This window comes from Drosophila biarmipes, chromosome 2R (assembly GCF_025231255.1).
Source record: "Drosophila biarmipes strain raj3 chromosome 2R, RU_DBia_V1.1, whole genome shotgun sequence".
NCBI lineage: Eukaryota > Metazoa > Arthropoda > Insecta > Diptera > Drosophilidae > Drosophila > Drosophila biarmipes.
In genome coordinates, this window is record NC_066615.1 from 6,096,824 (window position 1) to 6,117,811 (window position 20,988).

General features: G+C 44.2%; 1 protein-coding gene and 2 non-coding genes across 3 annotated transcripts; 2 read left to right on the plus strand and 1 right to left on the minus strand.

Moving 5' to 3' along the window:
- The first annotated feature begins 14,206 nt into the window (after window positions 1–14,206).
- LOC108029372 (uncharacterized) lies at window positions 14,207–15,657 on the plus strand. Its single transcript, XM_017101600.2, has 2 exons — window positions 14,207–15,249; window positions 15,306–15,657. The coding sequence occupies exons 1-2, from the start codon at window positions 14,223–14,225 to the stop codon at window positions 15,500–15,502; spliced, it is 1,224 nt and encodes a 407-aa protein (XP_016957089.1). The 5' UTR covers window positions 14,207–14,222; the 3' UTR covers window positions 15,503–15,657.
- A 3,655-nt stretch (window positions 15,658–19,312) lies between these two features.
- Window positions 19,313–19,385, minus strand: Trnar-ccu (transfer RNA arginine (anticodon CCU)). The gene has a single exon. It is a non-coding gene; the product is annotated as a tRNA-Arg (tRNA).
- Window positions 19,386–19,864: 479 nt separating this feature from the next.
- On the plus strand, window positions 19,865–19,937 carry Trnar-ccu (transfer RNA arginine (anticodon CCU)). The gene has a single exon. It is a non-coding gene; the product is annotated as a tRNA-Arg (tRNA).
- Window positions 19,938–20,988: the final 1,051 nt, after the last annotated feature.

Genomic DNA, 20,988 nt, shown 5'->3' on the forward strand with positions numbered 1-20,988 from the left:
CGACGTGAACGTGCCGTTAATGCCAGGCCTCCTCCCGGCAGATGCAGATGCAGATACTCAGGGCCGAACTCCCCCGTAATCCCCTGGCCGGCCATCCAGCAGGCGAGCACTCTAACGCTCCAGTTTGCATTGGGCCGCCGGCTGAATGTTTCGCGCTAATCGAGTTGTTACATTTACGAGGCGAACCAGGCAATCCAGGCAACCGCCGAGACGAGAGCTGCCTGCCAAATGTCAAGAGTTCAAACGCCTTGAACTTGAAGCAAAAACGTGGCCAAGAAGTGGACGTGGGCCATGAAAGTGGGATGATGGAGGATGCAGCGGGTGGCGGGTGGTGCAGCAGCCAACATCAATAAACTGCAGTTCATGGCTCTAACTATCATATACCCTTTTCAAAATTGATCCTCAGCCCACATATAACTTCATTTACGACTTGTAAATTGGCATGAGAATGTGAAGAGTTCTTATAATAGTTCCATATTTCATTATAAATACTTAAAAAATAAATATATTGTAGAGTTAAGAACTTTAAAAATTAGTTAATTATTTGTTGGCTTCTTTATATTCAAAGGCCCAAGAAGTCATCTCTTTATTGATGGGTCATAATTTAGTATAGATTTTTTAATGTATTTTTACCTAAGTATACTTAAAAAATAAAGGCGCATCTAAAGAAATCTTATTAAGTAACCGTTTACTTTTTAAATTAATCTTAAAACTAAGTTAATTCCATTATCACTAATTTAATATCTTTCCTGCAAAACAAAATAATTTAGGGAATGCTTCTCTGGAATAAGATTATTACAACTTTTTCTATTATTTATACACTTCACACAGGGCTTTAAAACGTTGGAATAAAAGTAATAAAAAAGTGTTGATTATCTGTAAGAGTATTCATGATTCGCTCCGGCCAACTAGGAACACTGACTCCAGATCTGCGGTCTCTGGACCTCTCCTACTATCGCGATCGCAGCGTGCGCATGCGCGACGCTTCTGCCTGCGGGCCAGCGGACAAGGATGGCTGAAATGCAGCTACGGCACAGCTTGAAGTCGCCGGCCAAGTAAGAAATCATAGAGCGGCTATTTGAGGCCTTTATAAATGCTGAAAGGTGTTAACTGAGCGGCGCGGTTTCGCGCAGTGTAGCAGCCGCTGCGGCCCATCAACGCCGCTGATTATGATGCATGGCCACAGGACACAGTCGGTTGAGAGCGTGGTTAGGAGGAGGAGCAGGAGGACCTGGAGTGGAGCACATGTGGCGATGTGAAAGAGATGCCGACGCCGCGATGAACCGACTTGGACTGTCTTGGCCGGATTCCTGTGGCGGATTGCCGCGGACATAATGAAGGCCCCATTATCCACCGACCGGCTATGGCCTTTGTCTAATTACATAATGCAATGCAAATTGCGCGGCCACGCCCCAGTTACCTATCCATTTGCCGCAATAATGCCGCTTAGCCCAGCCACGACCCCGGGGACCACCCAAAAAAGTGCACTCGATTGCCGCTGCCGCCAAGCCATGAAAACAAATAGCAAATAAAAACGGCGAACAATGACAGGCCGTCTAGGAATATAAAAATTGTGAAAAAATTTGCACACTCAAATGGAAATGCCGGGGAACACGAGAAAAGACTCTGAACCCAGAGCTTGCCCGAAACCTTGACGTTCTAAAATGCCAATTATAACTAGCGCAAATACACATAAAAGTACAAATACAAACACCGGCCCGGCAAACAAAAGCCAACTCCATCCAGCTCCGAGCACTCTCTGGGCCAAAACAAAAGTCCACTTGGCTGTGGCTGTTTTTGTATTTCATCAACGGTTTTTCCATCATGCTGCAGGCCATAAAAAATATTTGTTTGGGGGTTGCAGCCTGCATCGAGATCCCAACTGAGCATTGAGGTTTTCTCAGTTGATTTGTCAGAACGGAGTCGTGACGGGGATATTCTTGTTTAGAGCCTATAAACTTGATTTGTGGAATGACATTTGTGCAATGTCCATCCCACAATGTTCGATAGCCCAGGAATGTCCGATAGAGTGGGAGTAAATATTACAGTTAAAGTTAAAGTTCATATTTGCCTCACTTGGTTGAATTTGACTGCTTAATAGAGGCACTTGCGATGAGCCCATTACTTTATTTGTAGTGCACTTTAAAAAGCTTCTCGGTGAGTAGAGATATAAAATGATGTGCAAATATGTGGCATAAATGATTCATATTTTTATTCCCATAAGTGTCAGATAAGATATGATTTGGCTGTCAATGAAGTGTAAGCCTGATTCGACTTGGGGTTTCTTCAATTCTATCAGTGACCCACCTTAGTATGAGATTCGAGCCACTCTTGGCTCACATGAGTTACAGTTGCCGCTCAAATATCGACAGTGGTGAACTCGTTAAATATTCGTCGGTTTGGCCAATTGAAATTTTCGCATTAATCGGCCAATTCCCCAACTCTGGCCCGGTAATTGCCAATTGTTTGCTGAGGGAAAAATCAGAGCTTTTGTTTTGCCTAATTGAAGTTGCAATTATTGATTGGATGCAAATTGATTGGCAATTGCCCAGCTGCTGTTTCCTGGTCCCTCGGAGCACCTGCCGGCTCCTGCAAAGCCAGAAGGTTAATGAGGACTACAAAGTGGGCAGGGAGTGGGGCACTTGAGAACCAGGAATCCGCAAAATGATGTAATGCAAAACTCCTTGGCAAGACTCCTCGGGCATTGTGTTTCTTGACAAATTCTCGGCATGCGGTTGGGAAATGGGAAAGTGAAAAGCGCTCTTTGCAAGCGGAAGTCGGCGAAGAAGACCCGGCAGATGCGTATGTAAATGATAGCCAAGCCACAGAAAGCCAGCAGGATAGCATGCCACTTTACCAGGTATCTTCTAGATACACGTGCGTGTCTGGCATGGCGAAGTTTCGTTTGTCTGGCACAAAGTTTTCCTGCAGTTTGTGGAGCAGTCGAAATTCTTATGTTAATTGTTGGCATAGGTGGAAGTAGTAAAACATTTTCGTAACATTATCAAGAGGCACAAGTTCCGAGGTTATCTGAAAGGCTAATGAGCTGCTCGAGAATGAGTAAGCTCTCGTTCCATTTTGGGTCTGAATTACATTTTAATGACGAGCGTGCTTAAACAGTGCACCTTAGAGCTGGCATTGTCTCCTCAAATGCCGTTCTACGTAATGGTCTCGAGCAATAACAAATCAAATAGAAGCCGAAATCAATTCCCCAGCAGCTGCAACATTGGCATTGTTGTTATTGTCAATGGTTATTAAAATGTTTTACAAATGTTGCTGTCCGCACAGCGATCAACTGACAAAAACCAGAACCGGACCGTGGGGTAATAACATATAAATGCCTATCGCAAATGCCATGTACCATATAGCCATGATTTGGCCAAAGGAAATTGCGCATTCGCCGCGTTGACCCACATGGGCATGAAACGCACAAAAATGCCCGTATACCTCTCGCTTTTGGGAGCCAGTAGGCGGGGGACTGGGAGATTATTGAAAATGCAATTGGCAAACACAATTATGAACCGGCCGACTGTTTGATTTTCCACTAATCGCACATTTTAATTGAATACTTGGCGATTATCAACTGCGTTTTCGGCCTGAATCCGAATTTATTTGCCACCGAAAATTGCCTGGCAAGTGATTGATCCGCCAGGTGATCCACCGCCGATTACCAGTCTTTCTCCCCCTCCCTCCCTCTCCCCTCAGATTTTCCGCATTTTCCGCGTTTTCCAGTCGTGCCCAGCCGTCGCCATCATCATCAGCCAGCCGAGTGCAGTAATCGCCTGCTCAGATCTCCGAATACCCCGCTCCATTTGGCCCCCGGCAGATACAGATTTATTCGCTGCGGTCTGGCTGGAAAGTGAAAGGATTTACATGGCTAAGGTGGCCCAGCGTTTTATTGCCCGTTCGGCTTTCGTTACCCTTTTCCACTTGATTGAGTCGAGTTTGGCCGAGTTGAGTCCGCTGCATGTCAAATTAATTGATCGCCCGGCTCCACTGACGTGTTAAGAAACGGTCGAAACGTCGGCAGGTGTCGGCTAATGGGCATCTGATCAGGTGTCCCCCGATTTGGCCCACTGTGCCGTGACTTTTCGGGTACTTTGGTGCTGATTGAAAATGAAAATCGTCTGGTTGGCCATTTGGCATTTGCAAACAAGCTCCCAAAGTGAAAGTGAGCTAAGCCGCCCGCTCCTTGGTCGCGAGCAGACGTCGGATTTATGGCTCCCATTATCTAGGGTAAACGAACAGTTAATCGCCCCAATAACATATGCCAATCAGGTGGAACTGCTTGCTGGCCGAGCCCGCGCAATGAATAACCCATTTACAGAGCCATTCATCGGGTTGATGAATGGGGCCTTAAGATAACACGCCAGATAGCTAATACGATGGGTAATTTGATTTCCATTGGACTGCATTTCCAACAAACATAATTGAATCGCAAAGCAGTCAGAATAAACCGAAGGCTCGCGGCTAAGCAACTGGAGTAAGCGTGATTATCGTAATTTGCGTAAGTTTTAAATGAATTTCACATCACTATTACATCACTTTACCCCTTACCCCCTTCTTATACGATAAATACACCACATACAGAAAATATCAAGTTAAAATTAAATTTTAACTACCACAGAAGCTCATACATAATTAGACTTTATTCGGTTTTATCGCCCTTGGGACTTCATTTATTTCTATAAAAGGTACCGCAAACATTAAGAAATCAAGTAGTTGTAATTACATTAAGCAAGACCAATTGCCTGAATGCTCAGATATTTTTATCGCATTCCAATATTTTCAGCATTATCGATTTCAAGCTGCCTAGCCATAACCCCAATTGGGGCCTTCAGACGTGAGCCCAGCTCAGTTCTGTCACCTCTTTAGCCAAGTGTCAAAACGGCGACGTGCCGACAAATTTCTCAAGCGTTTCATTGGCGTATTAATTTGTATCGTTTGCATAATTTCCACATTTATTCACTAATCACTCGCGTCAGCCTGCGATTTTGGCCCTACCCAAAAAGGCAGCCAGGGTGCATATTAATTTCCCTCATAAATTACCAAAAAACGAAGACTTGTCATAGACCCAAAAAATATTAACGAATGCTCAAAGAGCGAGAATCCGGCTCGCATTCGTAATGCCCCCGTTCGAAATTCTAAGGCTGTGTGTGCCGGCATGTCTGTAAAATATTAAAAGTATATTTCATTTGCAATTGTCGCCGGCAGTTGGAGTGGAGCGAGAACTAGAAGTCAGTCGACCGGCGTTTCACATGAGCCATATTGCAATCGTTTCTTACTTTGGGGCCTTTGTTTGAAACATAATAAATGTCTGCCGAGGAGGCGAGATTGTGCCCCCAGTGCCCCGCAGGGAGAACGGGTTGAAATTCATGCCACATTCGAGCCTTTTTATGAATTGTGCCCTGTCAGCGGCTAAGCGGGTCCAACATTTTCATGTGTGAATTTATATGCGAAACACTCCGAACTGCCACCAGAAATGATTCTACAGAAAAATGTTTCGCGCTTGCAAATGACATTTAATGGGCACTTGGGCTAAGGCGAGTTAGATTGAAAATGCAATCAGAGTGGGTAGCTCTCATTTCACAGGATCGTTTTCGCGGCTATGATAAATGGCGGTCATTGCAGCTCGTTAGATTTCTATATATATTTTTTGTAAAACACCCAAGATCAACTCAACTCTTTTCTTACTGATACTAATTAATTGAAATTTGTTTATATTTATGCAGTGTTATGGGTGTAATTCAACTACTAAATGGATGTAACGGGGACAAAAAGACTTTTTCAAATACTTAAGATAGTATTATCCTAAACTGTATCATCACACTTTTGATTTAATGACAGAAAGTTTTAGAACTTAGAAAATTTGTTTAAAAATAGATGATATATTTTTGGATTGAGGTAAAAGGTAATAAATAAGGAATAAGCTCATATTTTTGACTTTCCAACAGTGCCCCCACCCAAAAGACCTTTATTATATAGAATTCTTACTATTCGCATCACACCTTCGAATGGTAATTACCCGAGAAGCAAATCGAGTTGAAATATTTCGAATTATATATATGTATCTACTCGTATTATGCAGAGAAGAAACTACAAATCGACAAATGAGAATAGCCCCATTCAAAACTGCCTTGTCCACAATTATGTTTTGACACCTTGGAAAAAATATATTTCGGATACCAACGTTGCATGGCAATGAGAGTGTTCGATAAATATTCGTAGGAATAATCGCTTCTGCTGATGATGGATGGGAAATAGGCATGCTCGGAGCGTAGATCCCTCGGAGTGGGCTAAATTTGGAAATACTTTTGACCAGCGGAATTATCATAAAATAACTATAAAGCGCTGCAAAAGGGATGTGTCCGCGACAGCAAGTTGTTCGACGTCTGCAGTTGTCCTTATGACAACTTTGTCCGACTGCCACAAAAAGTGGTGCTGGACGGGCTGGCATAAATCAATGTTCCTCGCCGGTCGCCTGACGTACTCAATGCTCGACGGTGGATGGTGGATGGTGCTCGATTGATCGCTGGCTGGAACGATCGGAGTGTACTATAAATTATGGGATATTTGACAGTAGCGATCGTGTAATGAGAGATCACCAACTGCTTAATTGATAAGTGGCCTCGGTGACCTGCTCCTCGGTGACTGGTCACTGGTCCGCTGCCTTATCGCTATCGCCGCTGCGTGATGTATAGTTAGCCGTGACCAAATCGTGTAATAAGCCGGCCCATAAAATTGCAACTACGCCAAGATAATGCCTCCGACTAAACTACTGTCCGCCGGTTTATCGCCGCTGTTAATCTGGCGACATTATGTCAAACAAGGACAGGCCACTCTGGTGAATGGCCTGGGTCTGCTGCATCTTCTGGATGTTCTGAATCTGCTGGGTCTCTGGACGGGTCTTCCAACGCGACTCCTTGGGCCGCCTCTCGCCAAAATGATCGATTGCGCGCAAACGCATTGACATATCGACATGAATCTTGCATTATTAAGCAACGCCAGGAATCTTAAATGAAGACCGAGACGGTCGCTGCCGTTTAGCTGCGATTGTTATCGTAATGATGCGTTCGCAGGAAAAGGAAACCCACGGCCAGCGCATTCCTCACTCACCGTCGCATTCACACGCCGTCCTGGAAAGGAAAAGCTGGCCGGAGATACGGAAGGGAAAAGGGAAAAGGCAGGGTCCGGCAATGCGAGAAAATTAATAATTTCGCATCGACACCCAATTGGCAAGGCGGCCGACCGCTGCGTTCGTCTCTGTGACAACCAGCTGATAATAAATTATATTTTATTTCTTTTCAATGCTAATGACAACATCCCGACAGCATCTTCCAGCCCAGCTCAGGTGTTCTCGCTCGCCATTCCTGCTCAAATAACTCAAAGATCTTTGGCACCAATAAAGGGAAGGAGGACGGCCCCTGCTTGCCCATCAAAATCGCTGGAATCTTTCGGAACCTAAAGGGAAACGATCGTGCTTAATTGGCAATAAGTCAAAGATAAGTGAAAATAATCAAGAAGGTTAGAAGGGGTTTGAGTTAGTCGGTTTCTAACTGGGCATTACATTCCTAAAAAAACTAACCGTATATTTTAAGATAAAGAAATACTGGGTTTCCCAAAGAGGTTCTCAGATACCTCCAAAGTTTTGCTATAACTTAAGGAAATTTAATAATTACGAAAGATAATTTATATTTATAAGTTTTAATACACTATTTTCTATTTCCAGAGTTTAACTGAAATGTATTAGTAAAACAGATTGAATGACTAATGTGTACAATGTACACTGCACATGTTCGGCTTATAAATGACAGTTTTCTGACCTGGTTTACCCTCGTTTGATGGATTGCCATTATAGGCATTGTCACACACTATTTAAATTGAAATGCAAATCCTAGCTTTTGTTGGCAGCTTTGCTATTTCATTCCCAGAGTTTGCTGGCGCATCGCAAAATGCAAAATAATAAGCCAGCCGCAATATTTGTTCCAGTAATTAAAATATATAAATACAAATATGGGCATTTGCATACCGGTGTCTGCATTTTGTAATTATTGCGTGCGTGATTTTCGGTCGAAAGCAATTCCATCAGGTCCCAGGGGTCCCAGGGGTCACAGTGGATGGTTAGAGGGGGCAGGTCGTCGATTCATGACATTCGGGGAGCACTGTCACGAGTATTTCAGTAATACAATAAGACCAATCAATCAAACTGTTAATTAAGTAACCCACAGTCGATTCATTTTTAATTTTTAATTAGTTTGTCTGGCGTTTCACAATAATTAAACGAAATAAACAAGTGCAAACAATTAGATAATTTGAATGCTCTTTACTCAGTGGCAACGAACATTGCAAATATTTATGAAATAGGTTTAGGCATGGCGAACAGAGTTCAGAAATTCAAAATTAAATGCAAATACAAGAGAGTACTGGGTTGTGCGATGGCCTGATATTGGCTTTCTGTGGGCTGAATTCCAAAATATTCATAAAATGATGCCTTTTACAAAAATGGTTCTTTTTCTGAAATGAAGCTATTTCAAAACCCACCTTTTTATCCATAGGGTATTTTAAATATTTGAACCAACCAATGGAGGTAATTTAAAGTACAGACAAAGGGAATCAATTATGCAACTGGTAATTCAGTCCAGTCAAACATCGGTCTCGGTTCAATTTGGCCCGTTGTGTTTGCCTGTCAAAGCTGGCCAACTGTGTCAACTGTCAATTTCAGGGGGTTGGGCCATACATTCTTTATCTCGCTGCGGTGCCAGTAACCCAGTAAAGTCTACTGGAAAATGATTCCGAAGTTATATGCAGTTCGTACTGAAAAATTAAGTAGCTCGGGGAGATTTATGCGATTCGCCAAAGAGACAAAGAAGTCTTCTGCGAGGCAAAGCAGTTTTTGGCCAGCTTCTTTGGACCCGTCCTGTTGGCTTCGCCTTTTTGGCTGACTGGGGAGCACTTTGCGATTTGTCAGGGAGTGCAACGTGGCCAAGAGGAATGTCGGTGCAAGTTGGCTGCAAAAGTTGCTTGCTTAGAATTTATCTACTGTCAGCTGTCCGACCGCCCCTGTCCAGGACATTAAAAAAGTTATGACAGTGTCCTTGTTGACTGCGCTACAATTCTTTGCTTTTTTTCAGCTGCTTGGCTTTGTTTGGCGGCAAACTCTTGGCCAGTTGTTCTGCAGCTTGTTGTTTATTTATTTACGGCCAGCCAGGAGCAACTTTTGGTGTCCTGCTGGACCTAAGCGCGGGCGTCTGGCTCTTAATGTCAGAAGTTTTATGCATCCTCGACCGGCATCCACTTGAGATTTATGGGTAGCCAAGGTCCCCCCATTTGCCGTTTGCCATTTCCCAGCAATAAACCTTTTTATATTTGAAAGAAAGCCCTGAGACTCGCAACGCCCTCGGAGCTCATTAGACGGGCTGCTTGGGAGATGGGAGATGCGAGACCTCGGCAGAACCAGTTGCAGAACGATGTGACATGATTGCGGACAGATTGCAATATAAACCCGACTGCAGCGGCCGATGGCACATAAAACACGGGTCCACACAAGTTGTCAACCAGTTGGCAGCTGCACGGAAACATTTGCTTCCTTAAACAGTCGCTCGCTCGCAGAGGACCACGGCCAAGTCCAATGCCAACGGCTTAAGTTATGGGCAATGGAATTTTTATAGATTTTCCAAAGACCCCAAGAGCAGCGGAGCTGCGCAGCTGAATCCGGCGGACCGCACAAAAAGTGTGCAACAAAATTAAATGCATTTCATAATTTCTGTGGCGGTGTCTGGGTCTGCGTCCAGGCCTACCGCCAGATCTGCCTCCCAAGTCCAGCTCGAGCTCAAGATGCAGCCCCCAGTCATCTGCTTTTGGTCAACAGCGCGCTTTTGGCCGCGGCAAGTGCAACATTGTCTATCTGTTAACTTATTGACACCCATATTTGGGATTGAATCATTAAAGCCAGTTTAGCTGCGGCTGCCAGTACGAGTATCTGCCCCATTACCGCGGCTCTATCCGCCAGAAGCCCCTCGTTTAGCCTTTGTTTATTTGGCTATTGTCTTGGCCGTTTTGGACAAATTTTATTGGTTTACGCACGCGCAGTGACGTTGACAATGTGACCTTGTCAGCATTAGTGACAAGCGGCCAGAGCTGTTATCATATTTTCCAGCGCGGAATTGGATTGCTCCGGTCTCCAGGTGAACGGGTGGGAAAGCGAGCCACTTCGGTGGTAATGGGTTGTCTCCTTTATCTGAGCCAGGCGTGAAAGTTGCCCAGAGTGCAGTTTAAAATATTGGGTAGAAATACTCATTACCCTAAAATAAAAAAATATATATGTATAAATATTACAAAGCAAAACCTCCTTAGGATACATTTGAATCAAGTCACCTTTAATCAAGTCAATTTATAGATTTATTGATCTACTTTAATTCTAGTAGGTAGTGGCTTCCTTACGCTCTAAAACAAATAGGTTGATTTAAATATACTCAAGAAATAAAAAATTATGTATATATATTATTAATTTTCTCCAAAACAATTGCAAGCCTTTTTCTGGATTTAAGACTTTTGACTCATATTTTTTCTCAGCAAGAAACATGCTTGCTATAAGGTAAGGGAAGGTCGATCATGTTTCGAATTATTTCTTAACCGTTCGTTTTATTATTATTGCTATTCTGCCGAGGGACGTTAAATAACCCCTTAATAACCTCCATAAATCATGGGAAAAACTCAGGCTTACGACTCAATCACTCATTCGTTTGCATATTAATTGCATTTCGCGTATTGCAGCGCCGCCCACAATGCCGCACACCTATCATAACAATCTAATGAGGCACTTAATTCGCCGCTGCCACACTCGGAATCGAAATCGAAATCTCGCACGGCCTGACAATCACACCTATCTAATAACTTCATTACCCAATCAATCAAAGTGGCGACACGACTGGCGGCTTTACAATACGTCACTTGGTCAGAACAGCTGCACACCGGCGTAAATGAGGAAAGCAAGCATAAAAAGAAGAAAATGTGGGGGTCAGTACGTGGGGCGGAAAGCTGGTAAAGCTCGGAAAAGCTCCACGACGCAGCTCGGCATTTCCCGACCCGAGCATGTGTGGAAAAGCTCACATGTGTGCGAGAGAGCCAGTGGGTTAATTTTCCGGCCAAGCTCATTCCCGCCCACTCTCCCACGTGCTCACGACTCTCAGCGGGCGGTGGGTGGCCCGGTGGGTGGTGCAGTGGGTGGTGCGGCTGCCGAAAAGACACCGGAAGTGGGAAATTGGGTTACCAAATGCATTTCGTGTGTGCGCCGTAACATTTCCGGCTAACAGAGCCGCAACAGCGCCGGAGAATCGGAAGCCTAGAGAACTGGGAAACTGGAGAGCCGGGGTCCCGAGTGCCGGAGCCGAGAGCCGGACACGGACACTGGTGTTCCGCGGAAGAACCAAGACTGCAGGGCACACATCGCACGCATTTCCCACACGTCGTCCGCCGAATATCACACACGAGCTGCCTCTGTTGCGAGCTTGGAACTGGTTGCTCCACGGGTTCATGTCCCCGCTAGGGCGCCACTGCAATTTCAAACTGCAGCAGCCCCGCCCTGCGCCCTCAGCCCACGGCCCCCCAAGCTTAACCCTCTACTGCCACTCGACCTCCCGGCATTTGAATGCCTCCAATTGAGTGCAGCGCTAACAAGCTGAAAGCCTTTGACGAGCGAGTTCGAAGCAAATTGAATGCCGGCCAAATTGTGCGACAAATTGCCGGCGAAGGATAACGAACGCGGCAAGTTCACCTTTCAACTTTGTGCATATTCCCGGCAGCAAAAGTTTTCGACAGGAGCAGCAGGGATAAGTTTAGTGAAATTAGCAGTAACATCGATTCGGATGAGGCCACTTTGCGTTAAGCTCAATTGACGTGGAGGGGCAAAGGGGTTACAAAATAGTATGCAATACTCTGCTCCTTTTCAGAAAAAGTGGGAAAGTAAGGGTGGCACAACTAGGGTAATGAGTTTGCTAAATGCCATCACCCTATATAAGTAAATACATTTTATTGGTTATAATATTATTTTTAATTAAATCCTTGTACGCACTAGAAAGTACATGCTAACTGCCGCGGGGCTACTTCTAGTACTTGCAATGATTTATTTATATACATTTGTAATGATAAGCTAACTAATTTGAGCTAATTAAGTGACACTTTTTCCAGTATGATTATTTATTCGGGAAATAAGCTCCACCCGCCATATGGTGTTTAACCGTCAAGGGTTGATTTCTCGCCCTTCTTGGAGGCGGAAGATATTCACTGCCTCCGGCTGTGTTCTTAGGTAAAAGCCGCCCAGCGCCACCCAGTTCACTTCGTCAGCCTGCGGCTCAAGGGTAAAGCCTTTAAGTAGTTTTGTGTAATTTAAATATAAATACTCATTTAATTAGCCCGGCTGCTGTGAGACTCGCTGGCAGACCTTTGATCTCCGGCAAATGTGTAAATATTTGACATTAATTACAAGTTGAATGCAGCCCTCGTCGCCGGTCTTCGGTTAACCCGTTGAGGCCGCGCACAGACGCAGGCAATAACTGGAAAATTTATTTAATATTCACTTGTGAAGTCCCCACTCTGTTGGCGAACGGTGGCAAATTACTTAAGCGCTTATTTGTCAACTGCTTCGTGGGTGGGCTGGTCGCTGGCAGTGCCGCATACATTTTATACATTATGCATATAGGCGGTGGGAACTCATTAATAGCGACTCTGTCGCTGGATCAGCCCTTAACCCATTACGGCCCATCGCGGCATCAATTATTCAGGCGGCACGCTAGGGCGGAAGTGGCAGACGAAAATGGCCGCCGGAAAATGGCGTCACTGCCGCCAAAGCACCGTTAGACCGCCTGGGAAATCACGTGCGTGTGGCAGTGTGAGTGTGAGGATCAAGTGCGTGGCTTGCAAATAGCTTGAAAGCCCAAAACTTTGATCCACACTGTCCACAGATTCCGTACAGAGAAAAACTTATTTCAAAAGTAATAGTTAATTTAAGTTTTTTTGTATTTATTATAAATTAACTTATTATTCTTTTTGAACCTTTTTTATTAATCAAGGCGCCTTAAAAAAATACAGTGTTTTAAAATCATTTGGCAGTTTCAAATAAGCTAGCTTAAAATAAATTGAAAACCATTAATAAACCGTTAGAAACCTTCAACAAGTTATGACAGAGGAAAGAGTGTTTCTCTCAGTGTGCCAAACATCAACAGCAAAGTAACATCATCCCAGATGCACTTGCGAAATGATTTCCCAAGTAATGGAATTTCTATATGCACAGCTTAGGAAAACTTTACAGTAAACAAACATAAAATGGAGTGAACCTGGGAACTTTCACTTTGCAGTCGTCATCTTCATACATTTGGCATGCATTTCCCATATGTACCGCAGCTTGTTTGTGTCCTTGTGTTAGCAGTAAACTCTCAATCGTGTGATGCATTAATTTGGCCAACCGAAGCACAGACACAGCAGGAACTTTAATTATAAATAATTACATGGCGTCGGAGTAGGGGCAGAAATGCACTCGGCTATAGAGCGGCTAAGGACTATGTCGCACCATCCTTTGGGCAAGTGTTATTAATGATGAGTAATGCGGCAGCAAATATTTGTTAATGAAATTAGAACTGCAAGGCCACTAGATTGCATGTGTGAAATGTACTCAAGACCTTCCACATTTAAGATAACTATAAACCTCTTACTTGTCACCCCCTGTCCGGTCATCAATAAATTCATTCAATTTGTAAGTCTTCAAGGTGCTATATTTACAACTGCTTTCAGTGTGTTTGGATGAAGTATACTACTAATGAGTAAATTCAAGAAAAATGCAATTAAATTACTGCTGATATTAAATGGCTTACATAATAGGACCGTGGGAAAAATGATATTTGATTCTGGTGAAATAAAACAAAAAGTGTCTTATCTAACAGACCTGTTAGATTACTTCAGCGCCTATTTACTTAAAAAATCTTTCTAGACTCGTATTTCATGTGGAATAGCAATGTTTGAACGCTATTTAGCATGACATGGCAGAAATCAACCAAACGTTTGAAAGCCAGAACAACAATACAGATTTCACTGCAAGATAGTATACAATTTTCCATTGCAAATCTAATCGCGCTGTTAATTGTGCCCGATAAGGGAAAAATTCTACAAATATAAAAGTGATTCCTCAGTTCAAGAGCTTTAGAGGTTCGTGAAACCCCACACAGTAAACAATGCTACCCACTTGGCTAACAGAGGAATACCTGCAACCCAGGTTGAGGGATTACTACAAGGACGATCAGCTTAAGGTCCTCAAAATCTGGGACAAGCAGGCGACGGAAAAGGGTCAGAACTACGTTGGCCTCATGACCCGTATTCACGTGGACTATCAGCAGGGCGACGGAGTAGTTCAGAACAGGACCTACATCGTCAAGCAGGCCCTCTCCGAAAATGTCCCCCAAGCACAGATTTTCATAGAGTACGACGTGTACAACCGTGAAATGGACATGTACGAGTTCGTCCTGCCGAAGATGAAGGAACTGCTCCAGGAAGCAGGCCTCGATGGAAAGATTACGGCAGATGCCATCACCGTGGACCGGGAGTACAGCACCATGATACTGGAAGACCTGGCGCAGTCCAATTTCGTTAATGCGGATCGAGTCAAACAGCTGGATCTGGCTCACACCAAACTGACTTTGGAGCTGTTGGCCAAGTTTCATGCATCCTCCGTAGTCCTGAAACAACGCCACCCGAATCTCCTGACCAAGAGCCTTTTTACTCACTTCTTTGCGCGTGACAAAAAGGGCTACACCGAGGTATTCAACGGTATATTTAGGGCCTTCATGAGGTTCATTAATGAGCATCCGGAGTTAAAGCGGACATACGGCGGCAAATTGGAGAAATTCAGTGGTTTGATTATGGAGTATGGGGCTAGGATCTTCGATGTGAACGAGGACGAACTGCAAACTTTGATCCACGGCGACTGCTGGACCACCAACATTATGTTTCAGTACGACGATGCGGGCACTCCCCGGTCAGCAATAGCCATAGATTTTCAGTTCAGCAACTACACTTCCCCCGCCGTCGACTTGCACTACTTCTTCACCGTTTCCCTCAGGGAGGAGGTTCAGGACCTGGAACCGGCACTCGTTGATAAATATTATAGCGACCTGAAAGCAAGTCTGGAACAGCTTGCCTATGCGGGTGCTATCCCGAGCCTTCAAGAGTTCCGGCTTCAGTTCGAACGTCGCCGATTCTTGTGTAAGTAAAGCGAAACGCAATGAAAATAGCAATGCCTTATCCTTATCATTTTACAGCTCTGTTAGCCCATCTCTTCAAACCTCTTATTATCTACAACGGCAGTGAAGTGACCTCAGACTTTTCTAGTGTATACAAGGAAACCGAGGAGGGACTTCGGTTTCAGAAGTCTATCTACGACAGCGAGGCTGTGATCAGAAGTGCAACCAGACTGCTAGCCATTCTTGATGACAAGGGTTTCTTGGATCTTCAGTAGTCTAACCCATCGGTATCACTCAGAACTACCATGGGAATAATAATGATATATGTTTTACAAACAACTTTGCTTATCACTTTAATAAAATATGTAAATAAGAATTATATATGATATCTCAGGTCAACTATTATTAATTAAATACATCTTTCAAGTCTGTCGCCATCAGCCTATTCATTTTTCTAAGAAGTGGGTTTTATTTCCCGACCCTAATATTTTTTCAGGCTCCACAATCTCGAGTCGCATCTTTTACATGGCCAAACACTCATCTGGAGTTGTGGTGGGCCGCATTTTCCAGGTGCAGCGATGCCAATATCGTGTTATCCATTCTAATTAGCCCTGCCCATGCTCGTGGGCCATCACTCGGCCGCCCTGAGCCCCCGGTGCTCTGGCACATCTAGGCCGGGCCAAGAAGGCACAAGCGCTGGAAATTTACATTGGCCATTCGGCGCTTAGCAAGCACTAAATTCAGCAGTACCCCTCGGCGGAGTCGAAGCCACATAAACTTGGTCGGCAGTCTTCTGAGCCGGGAACTGCATATACATATGGCCCTCTCGCCGGCTTTCTGGCCAATTAATTTACGCGCACTTGGCGAGCACTTTGGCCAGAGAGATGCGGCACGATGCTTATCGGCGGATTAAACCTATATCATTTCATTATTATTTGCCGCTAACGGGGGTCCATGTGGCGCTCCCTTTGGTGGGCTCGTCGCGGCGATGCTGGCAGCATTTCTAAATTAATTAGCCGAGGACGAGGGGCTTGGCTGCAGCCACCGGGTTGAGCAACTAATTTTGACAGCATCAGCCAAAAAAATGGCAAAACTGGCAAAAAATATGGGGGAAGAAAGGAAAGCCAGTTAACATTTCGGTAGTCGGCGTCGAAGGCCCTCTTATCTTTAAGCCACACGACGCCAGGCGACGTCGACGACAACGACAATTTATTGACAAGACAATGGCGCTCAGCGTATGTAATTAATCTCGACATAATCTGAGTAGATAATTTCTGCGCTCGTTGTTTGTTTGCCGTTGCTTGTTGCAGATGCCTTGGCCTGTGCTCCTGCTTCTGGCCCGGCGTGTTTTGTTTGTCTTGCCTCCGATGCTGCCCGTTTGTGGCAGTCCGCTGGCGGTCTATTTTGGTGTGTGGCTGCCTCCTCGGCAGCCGCTTCTTTGGTCATGTTCTTTTATAGCCGGTCCAGTGCGATCCGGGCCCTGTCAGCTTTATGAAGTGCGCAGGCAGCCCATAGAGGGCTAGGGACAGCGATATTGTCCTTTTACGGCCTTCCCCCACATTGCTGGCCTTTTCAATTAAGTAAAATGCAACAAATGCAATCTGCGGAGCATTCCATAAACCTCGCAGAATGCCTTTTGCCCTCTCCCAACCATCTCGCTTCCCCGTTCCCTGCAGAAGAGACCCCGGACTTTGGCCTAGTTTCCGCGGGGTGCTAAAGTACCCTTGCCATTAATTCTGCGAAAAAGTTTTTACATCGAGGTGGGGCCTATGGCTGTATAGGGGCAGGGGAATACTTCCCTGGCTGCAGGAATCCTTCCCCTAATGGGTATGGAACGGCAGCCCTTGTTTGAAATATATCCAATGAACTAGCAAATACTTAATTTTCAAAATAGTTATAAAATAAAATCCACTTTCTTTCATGTCATTCGTTATTGCTCTTTCTGGCATTATTACTCTTCTTTTTATAAGAGCCCCTCCTTTTTATATATATTTATGCCTATTAATCAAAGTATTAAAAGTATAAATTAGAGTTAAATGTAAAAATATAACATTTTACATATTAAAGCGAGACATGTCGCAGTCGAGAGGGTCCCATTTTTACTTAATGGATTATGCGTACGTGGGAAAGTTGAATTCGTATCAAAAATTCAGTATGAATTGTTATAATGCAGGCAGTGGGGCAACCTCGCCCTCCCCTCCTGCAGCATGCAACAATGAATTTACATTAATGATGAGACTGCCTTACAGGCCGCCGCTGTCCCTCCGCGAACCCCGGCCCAGCTTCCGTGCATCCTCAGCCAAAGTTTTGCTGAATCGTAAAGCAAATGAAACTATGTGAGGCACAGTTTTATTTTTTAGTATTTTTTGGCCTCGCAGCCGGTATGCAATTTTAATGCTTATGGCCGAAGCTTCCATCTAACCGCCTCCCAGCCAACCCAGTCCCAATCCGGCGATGCCAGCGCATCCTTGGCTCCCTGGGTGGCCATTTGGACGGCGTTGGCAAATTTTACGGCCATGCATATTTCAGATGGCGAAAGTGAAATTATGAGCCGCAATTTTTGGCAAACTTTTAAAGTGGATGGATTTCATCTCAGCCGGGCCAGGCCAGCCACACCCACCCACTCCCACGCCCACTGGCGGTGCATCCAGCTAAACGCCAGGCGACGGCGTTTTTGACAACTCATCAGAAAGTTGATTGCCATTTAAGAGCCGGGGTGAAAATGTCTGAAAACGATATTAGAAGACGATGGCTGGCACTCGTAAAGTTGTTAAATTAAGTGGAAGTGGCACAGCGAAATGTCAACTGCTGTGACGAGTTTCCATGGTTTATGTTCGGCTTGCGGCGCGGCATTTGGGAGCGGCACTCCGATAATCTGGTTTGATGGAGCACTGCCAATACCTTGCGAAATAGTTGTCCACTTTCACCGACACCCACGGGAAAATTTCCAAGATTCTTTACATTTTTATTGCCTCTTATACTAATCGACGAGATTATTTGGAAGTGAATTGTAGCACTCTTTAATCATTTTTGTTTGAAATAATCTGGTCCGGCTAATAAAAAATGGCGTTCTACAAAGCCCATTCGATTAATTATGTTTTCTTTTCAGTGTAAAAGTATACAAATTGTGACTCAAAAGAATTATCAACAACAATTGCGGAAATGAATTTACTTTTATACCCGTTGCTCGCAGAGTAAAAGGGTATAGGGTACTTGATATAGGATACTTGATATGATTGTAGGTTAGTTCTGACAACTTCCCATGTCAGCTAACTGAAACACTACATTTAATATTGTGGTAAAATGCCATATATTCATGAGTACCTTTCATAAACTTCAAAGTACTAGATTCGTCGGAAAGTATGTAACAGCTAAAAGGAAGCCGAGTGAGTTGATCTAGGCATTTCCCTCTGTCTGGCTGTGCATCCGTATGAACGCAGGGATGTATAGAAACTAAACCTGTCAACCACCTGTGTTGTACCATTATAGCAAAGGTTTTCAAGTCAGACTATCCATCGACGATATGTGGCGCTGTTGCAGATTAAGCATAATTGTGAAGCCTTGCAGTTTGAATACCTCCATCTCCTTCGCACTCTCTTAAGTTGAGTAATAAGTATCTGATATTCGAGACGGCCTCGACGAAAGTTTTCTCTTTTTTATCAGTTTCAACTGGTAGCATAATTATTTTGACACAACTTGTCATATTTATCTTGTCATATGTACCTTTTAAATATTTGGAATACTTGTAAAAGTCTATTTATTTAACGTTCTTCAGCGACATTTTAACTGCAGAAAGACTTTTGGAAAAATCGTTTCGATTATATTTTGTACGAAAATAGTTTCAGACCTAGAATTTGACAAGAAATTCAATAGGTACTCATTTTGTTAAGAAAAGTTATATCTTATTCAGAGTTTAAATTACCTTTGCCTTGAGGCAAGTTCAGATTCCGTCTACATTTTATGTTTGTCAAAACGCTTTTGCCGACTAGTGAAGCAAGCACAGTGCGATAAGATTTTCTTTCTTGATAGTAAATAATCTTTTCTGATAAAATGAAAATAAAAAAAAGAAAAAAAGTACTTTGCTTTACCCCAGATGGGACTCGAACCCACAATCCCCGGCTTAGGAGGCCGATGCCTTATCCATTAGGCCACTGGGGCTTGCGATTCCTGTTGTCAAAATGCTGGCATGAAGCTCAGGCCGCTCGAGAGACAGCAACCCAAAAAAAAATGTAAAAATATATTTTGATCTTTTGAATTTCATTTTGTGGCGAACCAAACAATGTGTGTTTTGTGCAAAAGCAAACATACATATGTATGTAACTCACTAAATATTCGGGTTATGTTTACTCTGCTTCTCAAGTGTTTCTCATTGATAACAACAGCCTTAATAAAGAATATTCCGGTTTTCAAGTACCCATGTTGAAATATTTCTTCTAGGAAAGTTTTTAAAACTCAGCCACCGATATCAACAGAGGTATATTTCAACGGGGTACCGTTCCACCCCAAAAGGTATTCGATAAGTAAACGCGTTCTGCGCTCCCTTCTGAATATTTCGCTTGCCTGCTGTAACAGTGGTGACTCATACACATGACGGGGCGCCGTAGCTGAAAATAGCATTTTGTCGGACGGTAGCACAAGCCCCAGTGGCCTAATGGATAAGGCATCGGCCTCCTAAGCCGGGGATTGTGGGTTCGAGTCCCATCTGGGGTAAAGCGAAAAATTTTTTTTTCGCAGATGTACATATGAGTGTTTTAGAAAATCTAATAAATCAGTTATCGTGCTCCGTGCTATGACAATATTAATGCCGCTTATAAACAATATCGTAACTTGAAACATTTAATATTCTTTTTTCTGACTGTTCTTAAGTCAAGGATCCCTTACTGGTTGAAAAATCAACAAAGTTGCTACCGCTCGGCTCATTTGTTATATGCAAATTGGAGTTACATAATCTGGAGCACTGACAGCAGCGACTGGCTGTGGTGTCTGCCGTCTGTCTCCGCGACTATTGTATTGATTTTTTACACCGCACATATTTATTGTGTTTTCCAGTTGGTCTTTGGGTAAACGGCGCATTTATTTATTACAACTACATTAAACCGAAAATGTCACGACATTAATTTCGCAAATGCGATTAATAAACGTCAGCATAATGTCATTGTTTGCAAATGCCCCAAAGAGGCGACTGTAGTTGTTGTTTGGGGCAGCCATTATGTACAAGCCATTGACCACAAGTCAAGTAAAGTCAAGTCGAGTCTGGGCCAAAAAGCCAGCGCCAGACAGACAGGCAGTGCAAACATGATTTACACCCATCCATTGTCTGTTCCTAGACTGTCGGGGCCAAGAGTCAGCTGGAAATAGCAAAAGCCGCTAAGGTGTCCGAGCGGTGCGTGCGCCACAATTTCGAGAAGCGGCCCGACTCGACCCACTTTTGGCAACTGGGGCGCGGTTGGCCACCCGAAACGCGGGCCGCTAATGAGAGAGCCAGGAGGAAATTAAAAACTGGCAATTGCAAAGGGGGAATGGGGGGAATTGGGGAGCAGTGACAGGAAGCCTTGAAATGTCGCAGGCCGAAACAGTTTTCCAGACCACAAATCGCTTTGGCAGCCGGCGCAGGCAAAAAGCCAATCTTGATTACAATCGATGCGGATATCAGGTCCGTCCAAGGACTTCTGGGCGGTGGGAGTGGTTTCTGCCAGGGGGAAGGTGGTGGTTTGCATGTTGCCCGGCGATAAAGATCAAATGAGAAATGGATTCGCCGACG

Bases quoted from the DNA above. Each gene is read 5' to 3' on its own strand.
- LOC108029372 (XM_017101600.2), top strand. From the start codon at position 14,223: ATGCTACCCACTTGGCTAACAGAGGAATACCTGCAACCCAGGTTGAGG. The intron at 15,250-15,305 runs GTAAGTAAAGCG...ATCATTTTACAG, and splicing joins CGAACGTCGCCGATTCTTGT to CTCTGTTAGCCCATCTCTTC.